This window comes from Drosophila serrata, unplaced genomic scaffold (genome assembly GCF_035046125.1).
Source record: "Drosophila serrata isolate PLE 108 unplaced genomic scaffold, ASM3504612v1 contig_165, whole genome shotgun sequence".
NCBI lineage: Eukaryota > Metazoa > Arthropoda > Insecta > Diptera > Drosophilidae > Drosophila > Drosophila serrata.
The window spans coordinates 2,441,549-2,459,653 of record NW_028257063.1 but is presented as its reverse complement, the minus strand read 5'-3'; the positions used below and the strand labels follow the sequence as shown (position 1 = coordinate 2,459,653).

Below are 18,105 nucleotides of genomic sequence, written 5' to 3'. Positions count from 1 at the left end.
TTACAAACTGACAGTAAACCCTATTTTCAGTCACTAAGGCAAGGTACTAATTTAAAACTTTGAATATTAAATATGAAATTATGTTGGTTATCAAACAATTAAGTAAGCTAAAGTCTATAGCAACTGTTCGAGACTCGACTACCCACCCAAGGGGAATGCTATATAAGGTCGCAACGTTAATGGTTAATAATTGTAGTCTGTAATCAAATTTTAATCAAATATTCAAAGTACAATATTCACTCAAGTCCATTTATTAGACATTTATTTCCATTTTTTATTTGGACAACTATATTTCAAGATATTTTCTTTAATATATCACCACAGTTTAAAAATACATTGCTATTTGGAAATCTTCTCCACATTTAGGTGGATGCCATTCAAGGCAGACAACAGGATGCTCTTAATATTGATCTGGATGGGTATTTCCGTTTGTGGAGCCACACTGATCTTATATCCCCTGATGAGGTAGGCCAAGCCCACGCAGGTCTGCATCAGTCCAAATCGCAATCCAATGCAGTTTCGGGGACCCTCGCCGAACGGTAACCAGGTGCACGAGGGCCTGGCGGCGATGGCCTCCTCCGTGAAACGTTCCGGCTTAAATTTCTCTGGCTCCGGATAAATATCCGGATCATAGTGAATGCCAAGAGCCGGGATCACAACCATAGTGCCCTTGGCAATGAAATTCTTGGGATCCTCTGGCGAGAAGTCCGTTTCGGTCAAACGCGTAAGATGGGCCAAAACCGGGTATTTGCGAAGGGTTTCTGAAAGAAAAAGTAGGTCTTTGTGTTGGTTTCTTCTTGGAGAAGTCAAAAGAAACTGGTTTCATTATGCGGTCTTCGTGTGAGTTAACTTTTGGTAAAAGAGAAACCTGAATTCTCTCATCAACATTTTAACGAAATCAGTTTCTTTTACTAGAACTTATTCTGGCACTCACCCATCACGATCTGCTCCAGATACTTCATCTCCTTGATACCCTCGTAGGTGAACTCATTGTTGTGCTTGCCCAGCACACTGTTGATCTCGGCTCGAAGCTTATCCTGCACATCCTGGTGCCGGGCCAGCTCGTACAGTGCAAATCCCATGGTTGTGGAACTCGTCTCGAAACCAGCCACAAAGAAGACAAAGGCCTGGGCCAGCAGTTCATTAAAGGAGAGACCGTCCTCCTTGTTGCCGGCCTGCTCCTTCTGATACATCTCAATCAGACTGTCCATGAAATCATTGCGCTTCTCCTTGGTCTTCAGCCTGTAGTCGATGGTATCCCTCACAATCTTGGTGTAGAAGTCCTCCACATCCTGAACGTTCAGCTTCAGTCGCAGGCGTCGCGACAACTTGGGAAACCCGAAAAGGAATATATCCAGCAATCCTCCGTAGGCGTGTTCCGTGATCGCCCGCTTGCCCACCGTTACGAAATCCGCCCGGGGATTGTGCAAACTTTTGCAATCCAGCCCGAAGGCACAGTTCCCGATTACGTCAGCTGTGTAGCGTGCCACCAGATCTACGACCTCCAGAACCTGGCCCCCACTGGGACCTGCGGACTTGATCTTGCTGCTGAAGACCTTCTCCATTTCCTCACCCACCTTGACCACGATTGGGAACATGTGCTTCATTTTGCCCGACGTGAAGGTGGGAGTGAGCTTATGCCGCAGGTGACGCCACTTTTGGCCCTCAATGCTGAACAGTGTGGCCGAAAGCGGGTCATCGATCTCGTTGAAGAAGACTCCACGGTTCTCAAAGTGATTAAAGTCCTTAATCATCACTCGCTTCACCAGCTCCAGATCGGTGATCACGGCAGTGGGAGTGAAGAAGAAATAGAATCCGGCGAAGGGGTAATTCGAGTTCTTGTACTTCAGGTAATAGTCCCGGAAGATCTTGGCAATGTGTCGGGTCTTGTTCCAATCCTTAATATTACCGAAAAACGGATGGGGCACATCGTGCGGAATACCTCGACGCTGCCAATAACCCAGACGTCGCCGGGCGGCGAACAAGAGCAGCGACACCACAATGGCAATCAGCGTCAGTACCAGCGACATTTCAGGTTCCAGGTTCCGCTCTGAACTGAGTTCCAGAGTCGTTAACTACGACGTTTATAAGGGAAACCACTCTCATTCGCTCTGTGAATTGCAAAATGCGATTTCAGATACGAGTTATCGTTGATAAGCTGGTTAACTTTCGGGCCTGAGCTCTCTCACAAAACAAATTCTGTGTAATTCTTATGTTTGAACAAAGTAATAAAATATATATAATATAAGAGTAACCAGTATACATATATAAAGAGAGTAATAAATTAATGTTTACAAAAAAGAGCACCAGCTGGCGGTGTTCATGGTAAACAAAACAAATTACGTAATCGTCTTTATACACAAACAAGAATAGATCCAAATAAAATTTTAGAATATATATATATTTTTCCGCTCACTAAAGCATGAAAATGTACACTCGGACAAAATAAGATCACAAAATCAAGTCAACCCGAAGATCTCCTCTTTGTTAGCTAAAATATATGAAAGTAAACATTAGTAGGCACTTTTGTTATTATTAGTACATAAAAGTTGCACCTGGTGAAATAAATAATTACAATTTCCCGAATGCTTTCCAAGACAATTCGTGTTCTTGCCGAAGTACATGTAGATTTCACCATTACCGAGCAAGAAATTATCAAATAACTAACCTAGATTACTCAAAGAAAAGTCGAATACGTAGATTGATAAGCAAATCAATAACATTATTTATAAAATCGTGTAAAAATGTACAACAGAACACTATCTCCTCACTTGGCTCAGCTCTTGGACCTTCAGGTAAATGCCATTGGCAGGGCACAGCAGAATATTCGACTTCACAAACTCGATTTTGTTCTCGGTGCGTGGACAGACGCTAAAGTGAAAGCTCCTGAGCAGGTTCACCAGTCCAATGGTCGCCTGCATCTTCCCGAACCTCATCCCGATGCAGTTTCGTGGTCCATCGCCAAAGGGTAGCCAGGAGGCGGTGGGACGCTGGGCAAGTTGGTCGGCCAAAAACCGCTCCGGGATGAACTTGTGGGGCTCGGGGTATACGGCAGGATCGTGATGGATACCATACACAGGAATCAGGAGCATCTGACCCGGTTCTATATAGAAGTGACGATCACCTTTGGCGGCATACAGATGACGAGAGATCCGAGTGAGTTGCGGGAGAATAGGGTACTTTCGAAGGGTTTCTGCAAGAAAAATATATATGGTATATTTATACAAACGCAGTGAAGGAGTCATTTCCGACCCTATAAATCATATATATTCTTGATCAGCATCAACAGGCGAATCGATTAAGCCATCTCCGGACAAAATCTATTTTTTTCAAAATTTTCGAAATTTTATAAGGGGTTACATCGTTAAAATTGTCAAAAATTCGAAAAAAAAAAAATTAAATCTCTCTTAATTTTAATTTAAGTATGCAGTTTTATTAACCTGACAAAAACTAGCATAGAAACGGTTTCCGATTTAAAATAAATGCGTTTTTGGCTAAATTATGCGATTTTAAAATTTTGATTTGTGGAAGAAATTGTCATATAAAAATATAAAAAATATAAATAAGATCGACTCAAAAATGGTAATATAGTTTTAATCAGAAGCTTGTAATGCTGTGAAGGAGTCATTTCCTACCCCATAAATCATATATATTCTTGATCAGCATCAACAGGCGAATCATTCTAGGCATGTAGGAAAAAGAATAATTTTTGTCAATTTTTTCAAAATTTTATAAGGGGTTACATCGTTAAAATCGTCAAAAATTGTCAAAAAAAATTTAATTTTTAAAATTTTAAAACTCAGTATGTAGATTTGTTAGCCCTATAAAAACTTACACAGAAATACTATCGAAATGAAACATAATGAAATTAATTTTTGGCTTAGTTATGATGTTTTCAAAACTGACATTTACCTCAAAAAAATTAGCATTAAAAGAATACATTTAAACCAGAAAATTTAAATTAATCCACTTTTTGCTTAGTCGAAACTTGTAGAAAGTCTACAAAGTTTGAGAGCTATTATGGTTTTTACGTTTTTAAGGGTAACCTGCTTACTAATGCTATGTATTCAAACAAATTAGCTAAGCCAACAATAGATTTCGAGAAGTTTAACTAAAAAGTAGAGAAACTATAGTTTGTAGAGGTACTAAGGTTTAGTTTATATTTGGTGCATTTTTATTAAAAGCACTAAAAGGAAAATAGTTTTTATGATGATTCAATAATTTCTTTAACCCAATCAGAACCCCATATCGACCCACCTGCTATGACCAGCTCCATGTAGCGCAGCTCCTGCATCGAGTCGTAGGTGAATTCACCCTGATGCAGCCGCAAGGCCTCGTCGATTTCCCGGCGCAGCTTCTCCTGCAGCTCCGGCTGTTTGGCCAACTCGTAGAGGGCAAAGCTCAAGGTGTTAGCGGAGGTGTCAAAGCCCGCTGCAAAGAAAATGAACGCCTGGGCGGCCATCTCCTCGAGGGTGAGCTCACCCCGCTGCTTCATCTCGATCAGCAGATTCATGAAATCATTCCTTATAATGCCCTGCTCCTCCCTTTGATGCACAGTATCTCGGACGATTCTCACATAGAAATCGGTGATATCCTGATGAATCTGGCACATGCGCAACATCCGGGCCAAATCGGGAAAGCTCTCGATGAACCCATCAATTAGCTTGCCATGTCGCCGCTCTGTGAAGGCTCTCCTGCCCATAACTGCAAACTCGGCTTCCGGATTCCTCAGGCCGTTGCACTCCACGCCAAAGGCACAACGTCCAATGACATCGGAGGTGTAGCGTCCCATCAGGTCCGAGATTTCAAGGATGCCGCACATGGCATTATCCGCCAACTCGCCGCACACCTGGCCCAGCTCCACGCCCACCTCACACACCGTGGGAAACATGTACTTCATCTTGGCGGAACTAAACGTCGGCGACATCTTCTGGCGCAACGGCCGCCACTTGGGTCCATCAATACGGAACAGGTGACCCGTAAGTGGGTCATCGCGCTCATTGTGGTACGTTCCACGATCCTCGAAGTTGGCAAAGTCTCGTATCAGAATCTGCTTGGCCAGTTCCAGGTCTAGGATCAGCACCACTGGGCGCAGCATCAGGAAAAAACCCGCAAACGGAGCTCCACAATCCTTGAATCTCTCGTACAGCGGCGTCACGATATCAATGAAGTGCTTCGTCTTCCTGAAACCCTCCATGTTACCTACGGGAAAGTGTCCAGGAACACTGTTAATCCCTCGGCGAGTCCAGTAACTAAAGCGCGTGCGCACAAACCAAAAGGCCACGGCCAGGGCGATCAGTAGGAGAGCCACCACGTCCAGCATCCTCGCGCTAAGGTTTCACTTTTAACTGAAAATCGAACGAACAATCACGTTCCACCAGTGGCACTAGTCCGGGTTTATTTTAATCAGCTGCAGTTCCAATGTAAACAAGCCCGCCACCAGATAACCTCGTCGAAAATAAGTCCGCTTTTCAGTGAAACAATTTGGAATCGAGTCACCGATCCCAAAGCTTTAAGCTGAGAACGGAGGAACAAGTAAGGCGGCGACGGGGAGTGGACAAGAAGTTCAATAGGAAAATATATAAACTAAATACAATAAATATAAATCCTACCCATAGAAAATAATAATGTAATTATTTTATATATTAATTATTATTAAAATCAGTAGAATTAATAGAAACTGTGAACTAAGCGAATGTTAATTTTTTTTTTTTAAGACAGCTAGATCGATTCTATTAGCTCCTTTGTAAACATTTAATGAATGTCAATATATTTAGGCATAATTTCGAAATCACTTTACCCAAGGTTTTTCTAAGTTTTTTTATGTAGTGATTTAAAAATAAAATATCTTGGAAGCAAGACTTTTCCTTTAACCAGTTTATTTGATTTTAAAGAAAAGTTAGTGCCCAAATTATATTTATTTTCTTGTTTTCATTCTTATTCCTTACTTTTTATTTTAGATTTGATCAGTTAATATCTTTAACAAGTTAATTATTTAAATTTTTGAATCCAAACAGCTGATTTCGGAGGTGCTAGCTTCTGTTTGTCAGTAAATTACACGACAGGTCTTATCTTGACTCATTGACTCTGGTCACACACCGTACCTAAATTGTGCAATAGCGGTCGTTATTTATACTCTTTTTTTATTATTTTTTATTAATTAAACTGCTGGAATGAGTGTGCGTAAAGTGGGCATGTGGTTAGCCCTAAGTGCCACCGCCACGGGTGCCTTCTACCTCGGCTCCCAGGTGGAGCGGCAGAAGCACAACGACGGCTGCGGCAGAACTCATCCACGCCTGCCGGGATTGCCCACATTTGGAACCGTTTCGGCGGCCAGCTTGATTCCCGCCCAGGAGGGGAATGTGAGCTTGGCAGCTACGCCATCCCGGATTGGTCAGATCATGAAATACGGCTTCCCAGGTTTGGATCACGTGCGCTCCCATTCCGACTATGTGTTGTCCTACGATCGCCGCAACCGAGTGCCCCATTGGGTGTTCGAGCACCTCACCGCCGAATCCGTGGCCAAAAACGACGCCGTGGACCGTGCCAAGTGCGACTTCAAGCAGGACGAGAGCATACACCCCTTCTTTCGGTCGCAGAACACGGATTACCGGCGATCCGGATACGACCGCGGCCACATGGCTGCCGCGGGGAATCACCGGTTGCACCAGAAGCACTGCGAGGAGACCTTTTACTTATCCAACATGGCGCCCCAGGTTGGCCAGGGCTTCAACCGCGACGCGTGGAACACCCTCGAGATGCACGTCCGGAAACTGACCAAAATTTATGCCAACGTGTACGTCTGCACGGGTCCACTGTACCTGCCGCGCAAAGAGGACGACGGCAAGATGTACGTCAAATACGAGGTCATCGGCTCTAACACGGTGGCCGTGCCTACTCACTTTTACAAGGTAGTTGTGGGTGAATCCTCCGACCACAAACTCCACATGGAGGCCTACGTTATGCCAAACCAAGTGATCAGCAACGATACCCCCATCAGCGTGTTCCAGGTGCCCCCGGAGACGGTGGAACGGTCCGCGGGGCTGCTCTTCTTCGACCAGATCAACCGCAAGCAACTGGCCACCATCAATGGCAAGAAGGTCTAGCTGGAGTCTTAGTTTGGTTTTAGTGTATTTGACCAGGGATAGCCCCTCGATTAATGTAATTTTTCTTCTTTTCCAAAGAACTTGTGGATTAATAAAAGTAAACAAGTAATACAGATATACATAGAGATGAGGCGCTGCGCGGGTGTTGTTCGTGAGGAGAGATAGCAAGGCGAGGGGATGTGAATCTGAAATCTGTCGGGTGTTGGCTGATGTGCGGTGTTAGTGGATCAAGGACTGTGCATCTACATGCCGCCCTCGTTCTTGGAGCGCACGTCGTCGATCTTGAGTATCATCTTGACGAGCTGCGTGGAGAGCAGGATCTGCTGCTTCTTCGAGTGCAGAGACTCCACCACATTGTGGCTCTTCATGTCCGAATCACCTGTCAGCATGCAGTCCACGCCCAGGCTAGGCTTCTTCTCGGCCACCTGGCTGGCCTTCAGCTCAGACAGAGTCTCGACCGGATGGAGGCCGCTGTTCTCGGCCAGGGCCAAGGGAATGCTCTCCAGGGCCACGGAGAAGGCGCGGAATGCGTACTGCTCCAGAGTCGACAGCTGGTCGGCCTCCTTGGCCACCGCCAAGGAGCAGCTGATCTCGGCCGCTCCACCGCCGTAAACGATACGCGAATCCTTTACCAGCGATCGCACCACGCAGATGGCGTCGTGGATGGAACGCTTGGCCTCAGCGATAATCATTGCATTGCCACCACGCAAGAAGATGGTCACAGCCTTGGAGTTCTTGCACTCCTCGATGACCAGCATCTTGTCCTTGGAAGTACCAAAGGCTGGAAGGAAATAATACAAATTCAATTTCTTCTCCTTCATGTCAACAAAGCAAAAACTTACCCATCTCCCGGACGAGGCCGGCGGTGCCCAGCTTCTCAGGCGTAAGCTCCTCGAAGCGCGGCACAATGCGACCACCGGTGGCGATGGCAATCAGTTCGATCTCCGGGCCACCGACCCAGCGCACAGCTGGCAGCTCCTGCTGCAGCAACAGATGATTGGCCTCGTCGTCGAAGCCCCACTGACAGATGGCCAGGGTTGCGCCGGCGTCCTTAACCTGCTTAACCATCTGCGTGAACTTCTCCTGCTCGTACTCGCGCAGCGCCCTGTAATCCTCAGCGGAAGTAACATCGAGCTTATGCTTGGTCTTGGGCTTCGGGGGCTCGAACGGGCAGGTGAGAATGGCCAGCTTGACGTTCTTCAGCTCCTTGGGCATCTGCGAGTGGCTGAGGGTCTTGTCCACAATAACGCCCTTCACCAGCATCGAATCCTCCATGCGACCGCCAACCTTGGTCTCAATCTTGATGAGCTCGAAGTTCACGTCCTTTTTCTCGATGTCGGCTACATTCAGCACGGCATCCACAGCCATCTCGGCCATCTGACGGTGGCACTTGTTCACGATCTTGCTGCCCAGCGTTGTCATGGCGATCTGAATCAGGGGCTCTTTGTTATTGGGATCCACAGGGAAGGGCTGGGCAATCGCATCCAACTGCTTTATGGCGCACTGGGCGGCCAACTCAAAGCCATCGGCGATACGAATGGGATGAATTCCTCTATCGATCAGGCCCTCTGCCTGTTCCAGCAGAGCTCCGGCCAAAACCACAACGCCGGTGGTTCCATCACCGATCTCGTCGTCCTGCGACTGCGACAGCTGCACCATCAACTTGGCAATCTCGTGCTCCACCTCCATCAGCTTCATGATGGTGGCGCCATCGTTGGTGACGGTTACATCGCCATCGGCGCTTACCATGATCTTGTCCAGACCCTTGGGACCCAGCGAGGTTTTCAGGGTAGAGGCGATCTGGCGGGCGGCCATAATGTGCGTCTGAATGGGGGAGGAAAGGTAATTATTAGTCGATAATCTAATCCTTGTAAAGTAAACTCATTTTCTTTTTTAAAGCGAAGTTAAAGTCTGCAAGCGAGTTTCCCCCCCGTTTCCCCTCAACATCAACAATTTTCACAGGGCGCGTGACTCAGCCGGCAAGACAGAAAAACATCTGTTCGGCATTTTAACCTCAAAATCGCTCAAGTGATGTCAGTTTTGTTTAATTTTATGCTGCCCAGGGCAGTTAATGAATAACAACACATTTAAGCTCTCAGCTCACATATCAGACAGGATATATCCAATATATCCATAATAATTATGAACCACCGGCCTATTCTAGGCCGGCTTCGGGGAACATCTGGAACATTCTACAGACGATGCGTCATTATTAGGGCTTACAGCGGTGGGAGCTTAAAGGAAAGCCCTCCTTCAAGACATCCACAGATCTTAAACTCCTCCAGGACACGAAATCCACTCGCTTACAGACAAAAGGTCCCTCTTTCATTTACCTTTATGGCATCTGTTCCTGTGATGCGCTTCTGGCGCTCCTGGTCGCGCAGGATGATGAAAGGCCGACCATATTCGTCGAAGGCGAACGTTCCGGGAAAGGCGCTCATGGTTTTTGAGTTGAAAGAATTGAGGATTCGCACGTTTTTCCAAGATTTGTTTTCCCGAATTCCTTATAGCATTCAAAACGAATTACAGCAGAACCTAAAAAACAACAAACGCGTTCTGACAGTGTTGAATAGTTAGATTTAGTGTTGTCGGTATATTTAGAGAACTGAATTACTAAAAACATCGCCGATGTATCGCAACATTTATCCGATATTTCCAGCTGGATAGGGAAAGGTTTCAATGGACAAGGTGTAAGCAATCGAATAATTTTTTTAAAAACAAGAAAAATTAGTTATTAGTGTTTTTTTTGTAAAGAAGTGCACAGCTGAGTGCTTTACTTAAAAATAATTGACGAGTATAGAGGAATGTAAGGAATTTTTATTTTTTTATAGGTATAACAAATAAGGGTTCAATTCGTGTTTCATATAAGATTAAGTTGCCACAATAAGGGAACAGAACACTAATCTAATTATAAAAACTTCATTTTATAATATCAGTTATAATATCAATAAATCAGATGAAATATGGCGTTTCGCATCTGTCGAATTCTGTAATAACACCCCTTGAAATTCTGCCAACATTCGATGAAGATCAAGAAATTTATGGTAGTAAACATTCCATACTTTTCAATACAGTCTTGGCCTTATAACAGGTGATAATGTTTTAAATTTAAATTTAAATATTACATCATTATGCTGAATTTTTTTGAAACACAATTCGTATATCCGCTGTTCCTGATCATTTTGAATTTTATTACATGGGGAAAAGAGTTGCTGTGTGAAAAATATGAATAAATAAATAAATTCAGTAGGTAAATTCAGCGGCCTCAAAGTAAATGAACGACCGTAATTATAGTAATGATTTTATGGGAACAGTTGTTTTCAGTTGGAAATATGTTCAGTATTTCAGTTGTATAGGGAATACCCTCACTAGAAAAATCATTAGATAAAATACTAAAAAAAAAATACCATCCACTCTATAAAACGAAGGCGAGGTTGGCATTTTGCTCAGTTTTATTTTGAGACTATTTCGCCAGTTTTTCCCAAAACTAAAGTTCTACTTGATTTTCAGTGCGTTAAATTGCAACCATTAAAAGTGAAAATGCCATCCAATATGAATAATAAACTGTAAGTAGTGGCTTCGTTACTGGTCGCCATATACAAAGAGAAATAAAGTGCAAGTCGATTTTGTAGTGCAAAGAAAAAAGAAATAAAAAATCGAAAATGTGTGGGGAGTCGCTGTGCACGACCCCTTCCCAATTGGTGGCTTGGTCTTGGTTGTAGTGGTTTGTAGTGTTAAATTTAAGTGTAACCTGCTAATCGGTGATGGTTATTTTGCTCCTATATCCACACACACACGTGTGTGTGCGTTAATTTTTTTTCTGTCATCATCTGTGACGCACACAGAAGAAAAAAAAAAAGGAAAGGAGAAAACAATGAAATCTCTGCCCCTGTTTGTACGGTGGCACGGTTCGTAAGTAAAGTAAACAATTGATTTCAACCGACACAGTGAAATTTAATTTTTTACTTTATTTTTGCCTTATTTATTTGTTGTTTTTGTGCCCAGGCCAAGATGGCGCTTAGCGTGGTTGCCACCCTGTCGGCAGATTCTGATTTCTTTTGTTGATTGTAAACACAAATAAATAACAACACTTACGGATGGAGCATCTGCTCGGCATGATATTTTATTAACCCCTTTGATTGCAGGCACTGTATAATTAATTAATTAGCGCCGAAGACACATCACGCTGTGAAATCTGGCAACGCTGTGCTCTTTTTTATTTACAGTTTGACCCCCCATCCAACTGGAGAACCAAAAAAGTTTGTGTGTGTGTGTGTTTCTCTATTCTTTGTTTACCATGTTTTCCTCTAATTGGAATTTGGCATTTACCCAAGCGAACCTTATGCAATGAAATGGGATTAAGTGCGCTGCAAGAAACAGGTCTTTACCGTTGTTTTACGTTTTCCAGCCATTTGGTCCATGTTTGGAAGTGCCCAGAAAATGCTTCCCTTTTTATTTCTGCATGCAGCATTATGTCATAAACAACCACATTCGCAAATACACATACAGACTCACACTCAGAGGAGTAATTGTGGTAAACAAGGGAAAATTCCACTCGCCAATGCATTCTGCTTTGTTTTTGTATGTTGCATGCGAGATAGGTGGGAGGGAGACAACTATAGACAGACAGATATTGGGTCATCGGCTCGCTTCTAGCAGCTTCTTTCGTCGCATCCGCTTTGCCCTCCGTTCGCACTCTCTCATCTGCCTCACTTCTCCTCGTTTTCATTAATCTTATCAGAGATCGTATCTCTTATCGGAGGTTCTATTGTTCTGCCACGGCCATATATTCCCCTGCCCGTGTTTGCTTTATGACATATTTTCCTGCCTTTGCCTCAAATCTCGCTCGCATATGTACACTTCTTTTTACTGCTGTTTTTCCCTGTCTAAAGATAGTGAGTGTCTTGATCCCCTAATATTTGTCCGGTTAGTACGTTACTTTGTGATGTGGTTACACAAGCCATCCATTTATGTTAGCTTATCACCTGCTTTTTATCTGAATACAATCTAGGTAGAGTACTATCTTTGTATGTATATGGCTTGACGTTCCTTGTTCTCTTTGGTGGATTTTGGCTGCAAGAGGAGTTTACGGGAAACAATGAGAAACTACAGCCAAGGTTTTCCCGACTCGAAAGATCCATTGTGTAAGAAGTTACAGATAGGTTAAGTTTTTTTGCCGGCGACACGTGATCTGCACTGAAAGACTATAGCCTGAATTAATGTGTTGTGTGAATACTTTCATAAGTCTACAAGAAGACGCAAAGACACACACGTTTTCTTTGAAACAGTTTAGGACATAAAAATAAACCGCTTGCCTTGGTTTTCTGTAACATTTTTTTTTTAAACATTGTAACCAGTCCCAGGAGCCATTTTTCGCCGAAAGCTAAACGCAAAAATTTATTCAAATGGGAACCGTATCATAAAGCTGACAAAAAATATAGCTCAATTATTAAAACTTCTATATTAAGAGGCTCCCTATAAAAAGTGACTTATTAGTGTTAGCCAAGATAAGCTAATTTGAAAGAATTTGGCAATATGTCGACCGTCTTATCAGCCAATCACAAAACCCTGCTATTAGTTGTATTTATACCCTTATCTGTAGAGCTATTGCTTTGACCTCTACTGTTTAAATACAATTATTCATATATTCATAATGCTCACAGACAGTACGTCACGTTGCTTTTTTCGGTACCTCTTTGCCGCACACCCTTTCGGTATACCGACCTCTCACGTTTTGGGACCTTATTTTTATAGCGGCAATAATATATTGATTAACAAATACTTTTGTTTTGCAAAGAAAACAACAAAAACAGCAGACACGTGCTTTAAATTTGGACTCGACTGAAAGTCTTCAATTTTTTATTTTTTGCTTAGTAATTTTTGTTTGACTATTTTTAGCCATTGTGCCTCGTGTTAGTCAGTCAAATACAAATGTTGGGCTGGTTGCCGGCATTTTTAATTCGAATTATTTGCGCCTTATTTGTTTGCAATTCGCCAGCACAATGACTACAATCGCCGCCTATGAGGGGGAGGCAGAAGGGAGTATATTTGACCTTGGAACAAGATTCACCCCATTTCATATTCAGATCCATATCTGACCGACCACCGACTGTACCAGCTTTTTGTATACGTATATCTGGCGACTAGTATGTATATCTCGGAGGGGCCTCCTAGTGGCGGTGAGTTAATCACATAAATGATGCCGCCACCGTTTGCATCTCGTCAGTCGCCAGACAAACGCCCAAAGCACAGCACCACCTCACAGATCAGCGAGAAACCCCAGAAGAGAGAGAGAGAGGCAGGGTGAAGAAACAGATATTTTCGATGTGAATTCTAAGCGCCGTCGCAGGACCGAAAGCAACGCAACTGTGATAGACAAGGCACACATAAGACAAGCCCATATAATTGTACATTAGATAGTGGAACTGCAGCTGTGATAAATCCTCAAGCCGAACAAATATTTAACTTAGCCATGACGACAGTGAGCGACCTGCCGCTGCCAGAGAGCCAGCAGAACATCCAGGGGTACGTCAGATCCAAAGACCTTACATATATTAATTAATGGGAGCAACTTGAGCAGATGCGCTTTCAATAACCATTACACGTGCCATCGATTCAATCGATGATGCGATGTCGTAGACATTGCATATTTACTGTTCATCCATTACCATAAATTGCATCCATTAAGAGCGATTTGTGTAGCCTTTTCTCTGTTCCCATTCAGGCCTCTATTTCGCTCAATTCACAGGCCTCTGCCAAGTGCGCAGTTTGTTGATTTAATTGGCTTGGCATAGGGGAAAACAACAAAATGCCTGGCATATTTCGAGCGAACTCTGCCGGCAAACAATAAATATACACACACTCGAGAGTATATTATATATAGCGTTGCGTATCCGTTTTTTTGTGTCGTCCACACCACAATTATATGTAAGTTTGATTAACACCTAGAAAGTATTCAGATTTAAATGCGAATAAGTGAATAAAGAGAGCTGTCCGTCGACAGTCCAGTTCCACAATAATACTGTCATGGAATTGCTCTCTTTGTATAATATTCGACGTTGCTCTATCAAACTAATCTGCACTAACCAAAATTCTGTTTTCTTGTCTGACCTAATTCGTCTGTTGTCCTGTCTGTTTCGGTGCTACCTCCACGAATAGTGAAATGAAGAGAGCTATCCGTCGACAGTCAAGTTAACGCAGATTGTAATACTGTCATGGAATTGCTCTCTTTGTATAACATTCGAAAGGCGACGACAATATTAGTGTGCTTAAGGATCAGCTCCTTGTAAGCGTCCTCTGGTGGATGGTGACTAATCTTCCCTCCTTCTAGCTTCAAATTGTCCCAGTAAAGCGATGTTGCGTTTTCAAATTCAAGTTCTATTTGTATTCACGGCACTTTCTCGCCTATTAAATACTTTACAAAAATTCTGGAAAAGTCTCAGCCCGCCCGCTAATAATATAATAGTGCCCGTAACTTAGAGATTAAAAATGCCTTGGCTATGAGCTGTGTGTAGATTCCTACAGGCCGCCGCGTCCACGTCCGCCTGTTGGTCCTCCCTGCCAGGCTCCGCGTCCACCACCGCCGCCCGGAGCTCCCGGAGGTCCGCCAGATCCTCTTCCGCCGCCCGGTGGCCCGCCTCTTCCTCTGCCACGAGCTGTAAAGTATATATTTGCTTAGTACTTGCAGTTGGTTAAGGCAAATTTCTTAATACAAGACTGTCGTAATTGAAAACTAATAATAAAATTTCTTATAATTGTTTAAATTTACTTTGTTCTTTGAATTTTATGTTTATTTCCTACATATTTCACTATTTAACACTCTAAATTATGAGATAAATATGTGCAATAATAGAATTACCCTTAATTTACTTATTTAAAGATAAGCTAAAGCAGCAAAGCCAAAACTATGAGGTTCCTTCAATTACGACAGCTCTTGCAAGAAAATAATACAAGTACAACTAAAAGTGCCCGACTCACCCTGTGCGCGTAGTATGGCAGCCTTGCCCCTGCCCGCCGTCCCTCCCAGTCCCTTGCCCGTCTGCTTCTTGAACATCGGGGCATTCTTCAGCATGTCCGGCAGGATGAGAAACCGGATCTTAGAGCCACGGATGTAGACATTCTCCAGGTTGGCCGTACGCCCGTCCCGGTAGGTGACCGTGATCTGTGTCATCTGGCAGTTCATGTTGTCCTCCGCCTCGATTAGCTTGCCGCGGTATACCTCGCCGGTGATTGTCTCGCAAGTGATTATGTGGCCCTCGGCCTCGTGCAGCACTTTGATGGGCACTCCAATCGACATGTTTAACTGATTTTATTTAGTTTTTATGTGAGCTTTGTGTAAATTTTCCGGATTTGTTCCTCCACCTTAATTTTTTTTGCAAATGGCGTTTTAAACTGGTTGGCTTTTCTTTTCACGAGCGAAAATCCCGAAAGTTAGTGTGACCAAAAGTGGCTTCCCGCCACGCTGTGGTGAAATTGCCTCGTGAGCGCGGGGTTGTATTCGGATGCGTGCCTATCGTTGCGATCTATCGGAGAGACGATAAGTAAGGCGCGCGTATCTTATCGCTTCGAAAAATAAACACAAATAATGAGCGTCATAAAAAGCGATATTATTTCATTGTCCCGCTGTGGCCGCTACGGCTGCTGATAAGATCTCTGCTTCGCCGTCGTGGCCATCAGTTAGCCAGTAGCTATTGCGACTTTCAGCCAACAACTCATCCGCTTCAACATGATGTGGTAAATAATGGGGGAACATGTCAGAGATTTGCAATAGTGTCAAAATTTAAGAGGACTCTACAAAATCGAGCTAGCGCTGTCCATTGTCCAAAGTCCACAGAGTTTATTTAATAATTCTTCTCTCCACAGCGACCCAGTGTTTAGTAGTGGCTTCGTTAGAAGAGAGTTTAATGACAGCGGTATTGCCGATGGCAAGCTCCGCACCATCTCCACTTCTTCTTGCGCCACGACCATGTCAACTGAGTCCTACCGCATCTCTCTCGGCGTAGGGCCTCTGTGGTGGTCCTGATGTCCCTGTCCACCACAGAACAGATCACGATAGGGCATCGCTCTTAACGGGTGAGTATAGAATCTGGTGTCTCCTTTATAGGGCATTTCTGGAGCCTAAATCTCTTTTTTTTTCAGGCTACAGCCGTAAGTCTTCGGTCGACTCGGCTGGTGGCAGCCTTTACGGGACCGGCTCCCGGTCGTCGTCGTTGTCGTCCTCCGCGTCGGATTGCTCCGACTCGGGGTCACAGCCCGACATCCATTCGCTGTGCTCGGAAGATGACTGCCAGGAAGTGCTGCGCCAGATCTTGCAGCACGACCAGCCGGTGCAGATTTCCATCAAGCTGCATGTAACCGAGGACCAGTACACCAATTGGAATACGATTTTGAACCCAGTCAATAACTTGTTGTATGTCGCCTTGCCGAAAAACCTTCCGCCGGCCGGCTCCAAGCAGACCTTCATTTCGCTACTGGAGTTTGCCGAGGACAAGCTGGAGGTGGACGGCATCGTGATGGCCATGGCCAAGGATCAGCCGGACCGTGCTCGCCTGGTTGAGGCATTCCTCTTCATGGGCTTTGAGCCTCTGTCCAGGAAGGCACCACAGGCTCCGCCGGGCGCCATCAACGACAACGAGAACAACTATTTCTTCTACAACATCGAGGAGTAGTTCGACGGCAAAAAGGGGACGATTTTCGCGACAACAAGAACAGCAAGCCAATCAAGTTAAAATCTGAGAAGTTACCAAAACATCACTAATCCGAGAAAAACAATCTAATGTCCGTAGTTTCCGCAAATCTATTTAGTAGTTCCACTTCTAACTGACATATTGAGTCCCCACAATGTGTTCAATGACAGGCAAATCAATCTTAATTCATTCTCTTGGTGTTTACGTAGTCGAAAATCGTTTAAAGTTGTCCACGGAGGTAGTTTTTCAATTATGTATTTGGCCAGCCACGTTAAGAGCCTGATCGTAAATTATTATTATACACAACATCTATAATCAACCATAAAAAAACTATAGAAAATGTAAAAAAAAAAGTTTAAAATATGAGAAAATGCTAAAAAAAAATGTATAAATCCTAAGTTTAATCGTGAATCAATATTTTGTCTTTATGTTTTCGCTTTTTGTTATATTCACTTAATATTCAATTTTGTTCAACATTTTTTATTTAAACGTATATATATTTGTATTTGTATATGTAATCCCATTTGTTTCTTACTAGAAAATATTTACTATATATTTTTATTCACTTTGTGTACATCTAAAGCGATAAGAAAGGGAAAGAAAAAGAGTGGAAGATGGAAAAAGGACGAAAAGAAAGGAAAACACATATTCGTATAAACTACTTTATATACGCCAGCAAATTCAGATACACTTACGTACGATATATCCAATATAAATAAACTTATTAACCAATAGATTCCACACCAAGCAAGCAAACGTGAGCAAATCTTTTATTTATTCCAATATTTTTTGTATGCATTATTTTTTTGATTCCAATAATAAAACATATGACTTAACAAAATGTATCAAGTGTCGCTTTTAATTATTTACAAATATATATGTTTATGACGCAGGGCAATGCGCATTATTATTATTGTTTGCAAGTACAATATCTCGAGTGGCTCAGTCTGCTGATTAAATTTCTAGCCAAGATCGCCTTCTCTTTCTAGGTACGTCGAATTTCCAGTGCTCCACAAATTGACTCAACCCGATGGCAAATTGAGTGAATAAATAAACAGATAATGGATAGATTAGTTTAATCCAATATATGTACATATAGGTTTGTCTATGAGTCTATTCTTGATTCTCTATGGACACTAGAAAACAGAGCGTTATCAGAAAGGAAAGGGGCTATAAAATTTTTAAATTGTCAGCATTAAAATTATTTATTTGATAACAAACACAATTAGTCATTGAAAAGTGGGATGCAAAGGCTGTAAGGTTGATTTCATACCTAGAAAATGTATTAAAATTAAATGTTACAAATTTGATTA

The 18,105-nt window shown here is 43.1% G+C and overlaps 6 protein-coding genes across 6 annotated transcripts; 2 read left to right on the top strand and 4 right to left on the bottom strand.

Moving 5' to 3' along the window:
• Positions 1-245: 245 nt before the first annotated feature.
• LOC110177689 (putative cytochrome P450 6a23) lies at positions 246-2,336 on the bottom strand. Its single transcript, XM_020944512.2, has 2 exons — positions 935-2,336; positions 246-761 (listed from the first exon to the last, which is right to left on the bottom strand). Exons 1-2 carry the CDS (start codon positions 2,028-2,030, stop codon positions 340-342), a joined length of 1,518 nt encoding a protein of 505 aa, XP_020800171.2. The 5' UTR covers positions 2,031-2,336; the 3' UTR covers positions 246-339.
• A 361-nt stretch (positions 2,337-2,697) lies between these two features.
• On the bottom strand, positions 2,698-5,734 carry Cyp6a22 (Cytochrome P450 6a22). Its single transcript, XM_020944513.2, has 2 exons — positions 4,258-5,734; positions 2,698-3,193 (listed from the first exon to the last, which is right to left on the bottom strand). Exons 1-2 carry the CDS (start codon positions 5,321-5,323, stop codon positions 2,760-2,762), a joined length of 1,500 nt encoding a protein of 499 aa, XP_020800172.1. The 5' UTR covers positions 5,324-5,734; the 3' UTR covers positions 2,698-2,759.
• A 188-nt stretch (positions 5,735-5,922) lies between these two features.
• EndoG (endonuclease G, mitochondrial) lies at positions 5,923-7,221 on the top strand. Its single transcript, XM_020944516.2, has one exon. It carries the CDS (start codon positions 6,174-6,176, stop codon positions 7,104-7,106), a length of 933 nt encoding a protein of 310 aa, XP_020800175.2. The 5' UTR covers positions 5,923-6,173; the 3' UTR covers positions 7,107-7,221.
• Positions 7,115-9,713, bottom strand: CCT5 (chaperonin containing TCP1 subunit 5). Its single transcript, XM_020944511.2, has 3 exons — positions 9,440-9,713; positions 7,949-8,930; positions 7,115-7,887 (listed from the first exon to the last, which is right to left on the bottom strand). The coding sequence occupies exons 1-3, from the start codon at positions 9,545-9,547 to the stop codon at positions 7,349-7,351; spliced, it is 1,629 nt and encodes a 542-aa protein (XP_020800170.1). The 5' UTR covers positions 9,548-9,713; the 3' UTR covers positions 7,115-7,348.
• Positions 9,714-10,554: 841 nt separating this feature from the next.
• On the top strand, positions 10,555-17,637 carry Oda (Ornithine decarboxylase antizyme). The gene is given in 4 exon segments (XM_086827022.1): positions 10,555-10,672; positions 15,969-16,125; positions 16,127-16,178; positions 16,245-17,637. Coding segments are annotated over 4 exon segments (765 nt in total). The 5' UTR covers positions 10,555-10,646; the 3' UTR covers positions 16,775-17,637.
• Positions 14,468-15,969, bottom strand: SmD3 (small ribonucleoprotein particle protein SmD3). Its single transcript, XM_020944785.2, has 2 exons — positions 15,084-15,969; positions 14,468-14,761 (listed from the first exon to the last, which is right to left on the bottom strand). Exons 1-2 carry the CDS (start codon positions 15,400-15,402, stop codon positions 14,625-14,627), a joined length of 456 nt encoding a protein of 151 aa, XP_020800444.1. The 5' UTR covers positions 15,403-15,969; the 3' UTR covers positions 14,468-14,624.
• Positions 17,638-18,105: the final 468 nt, after the last annotated feature.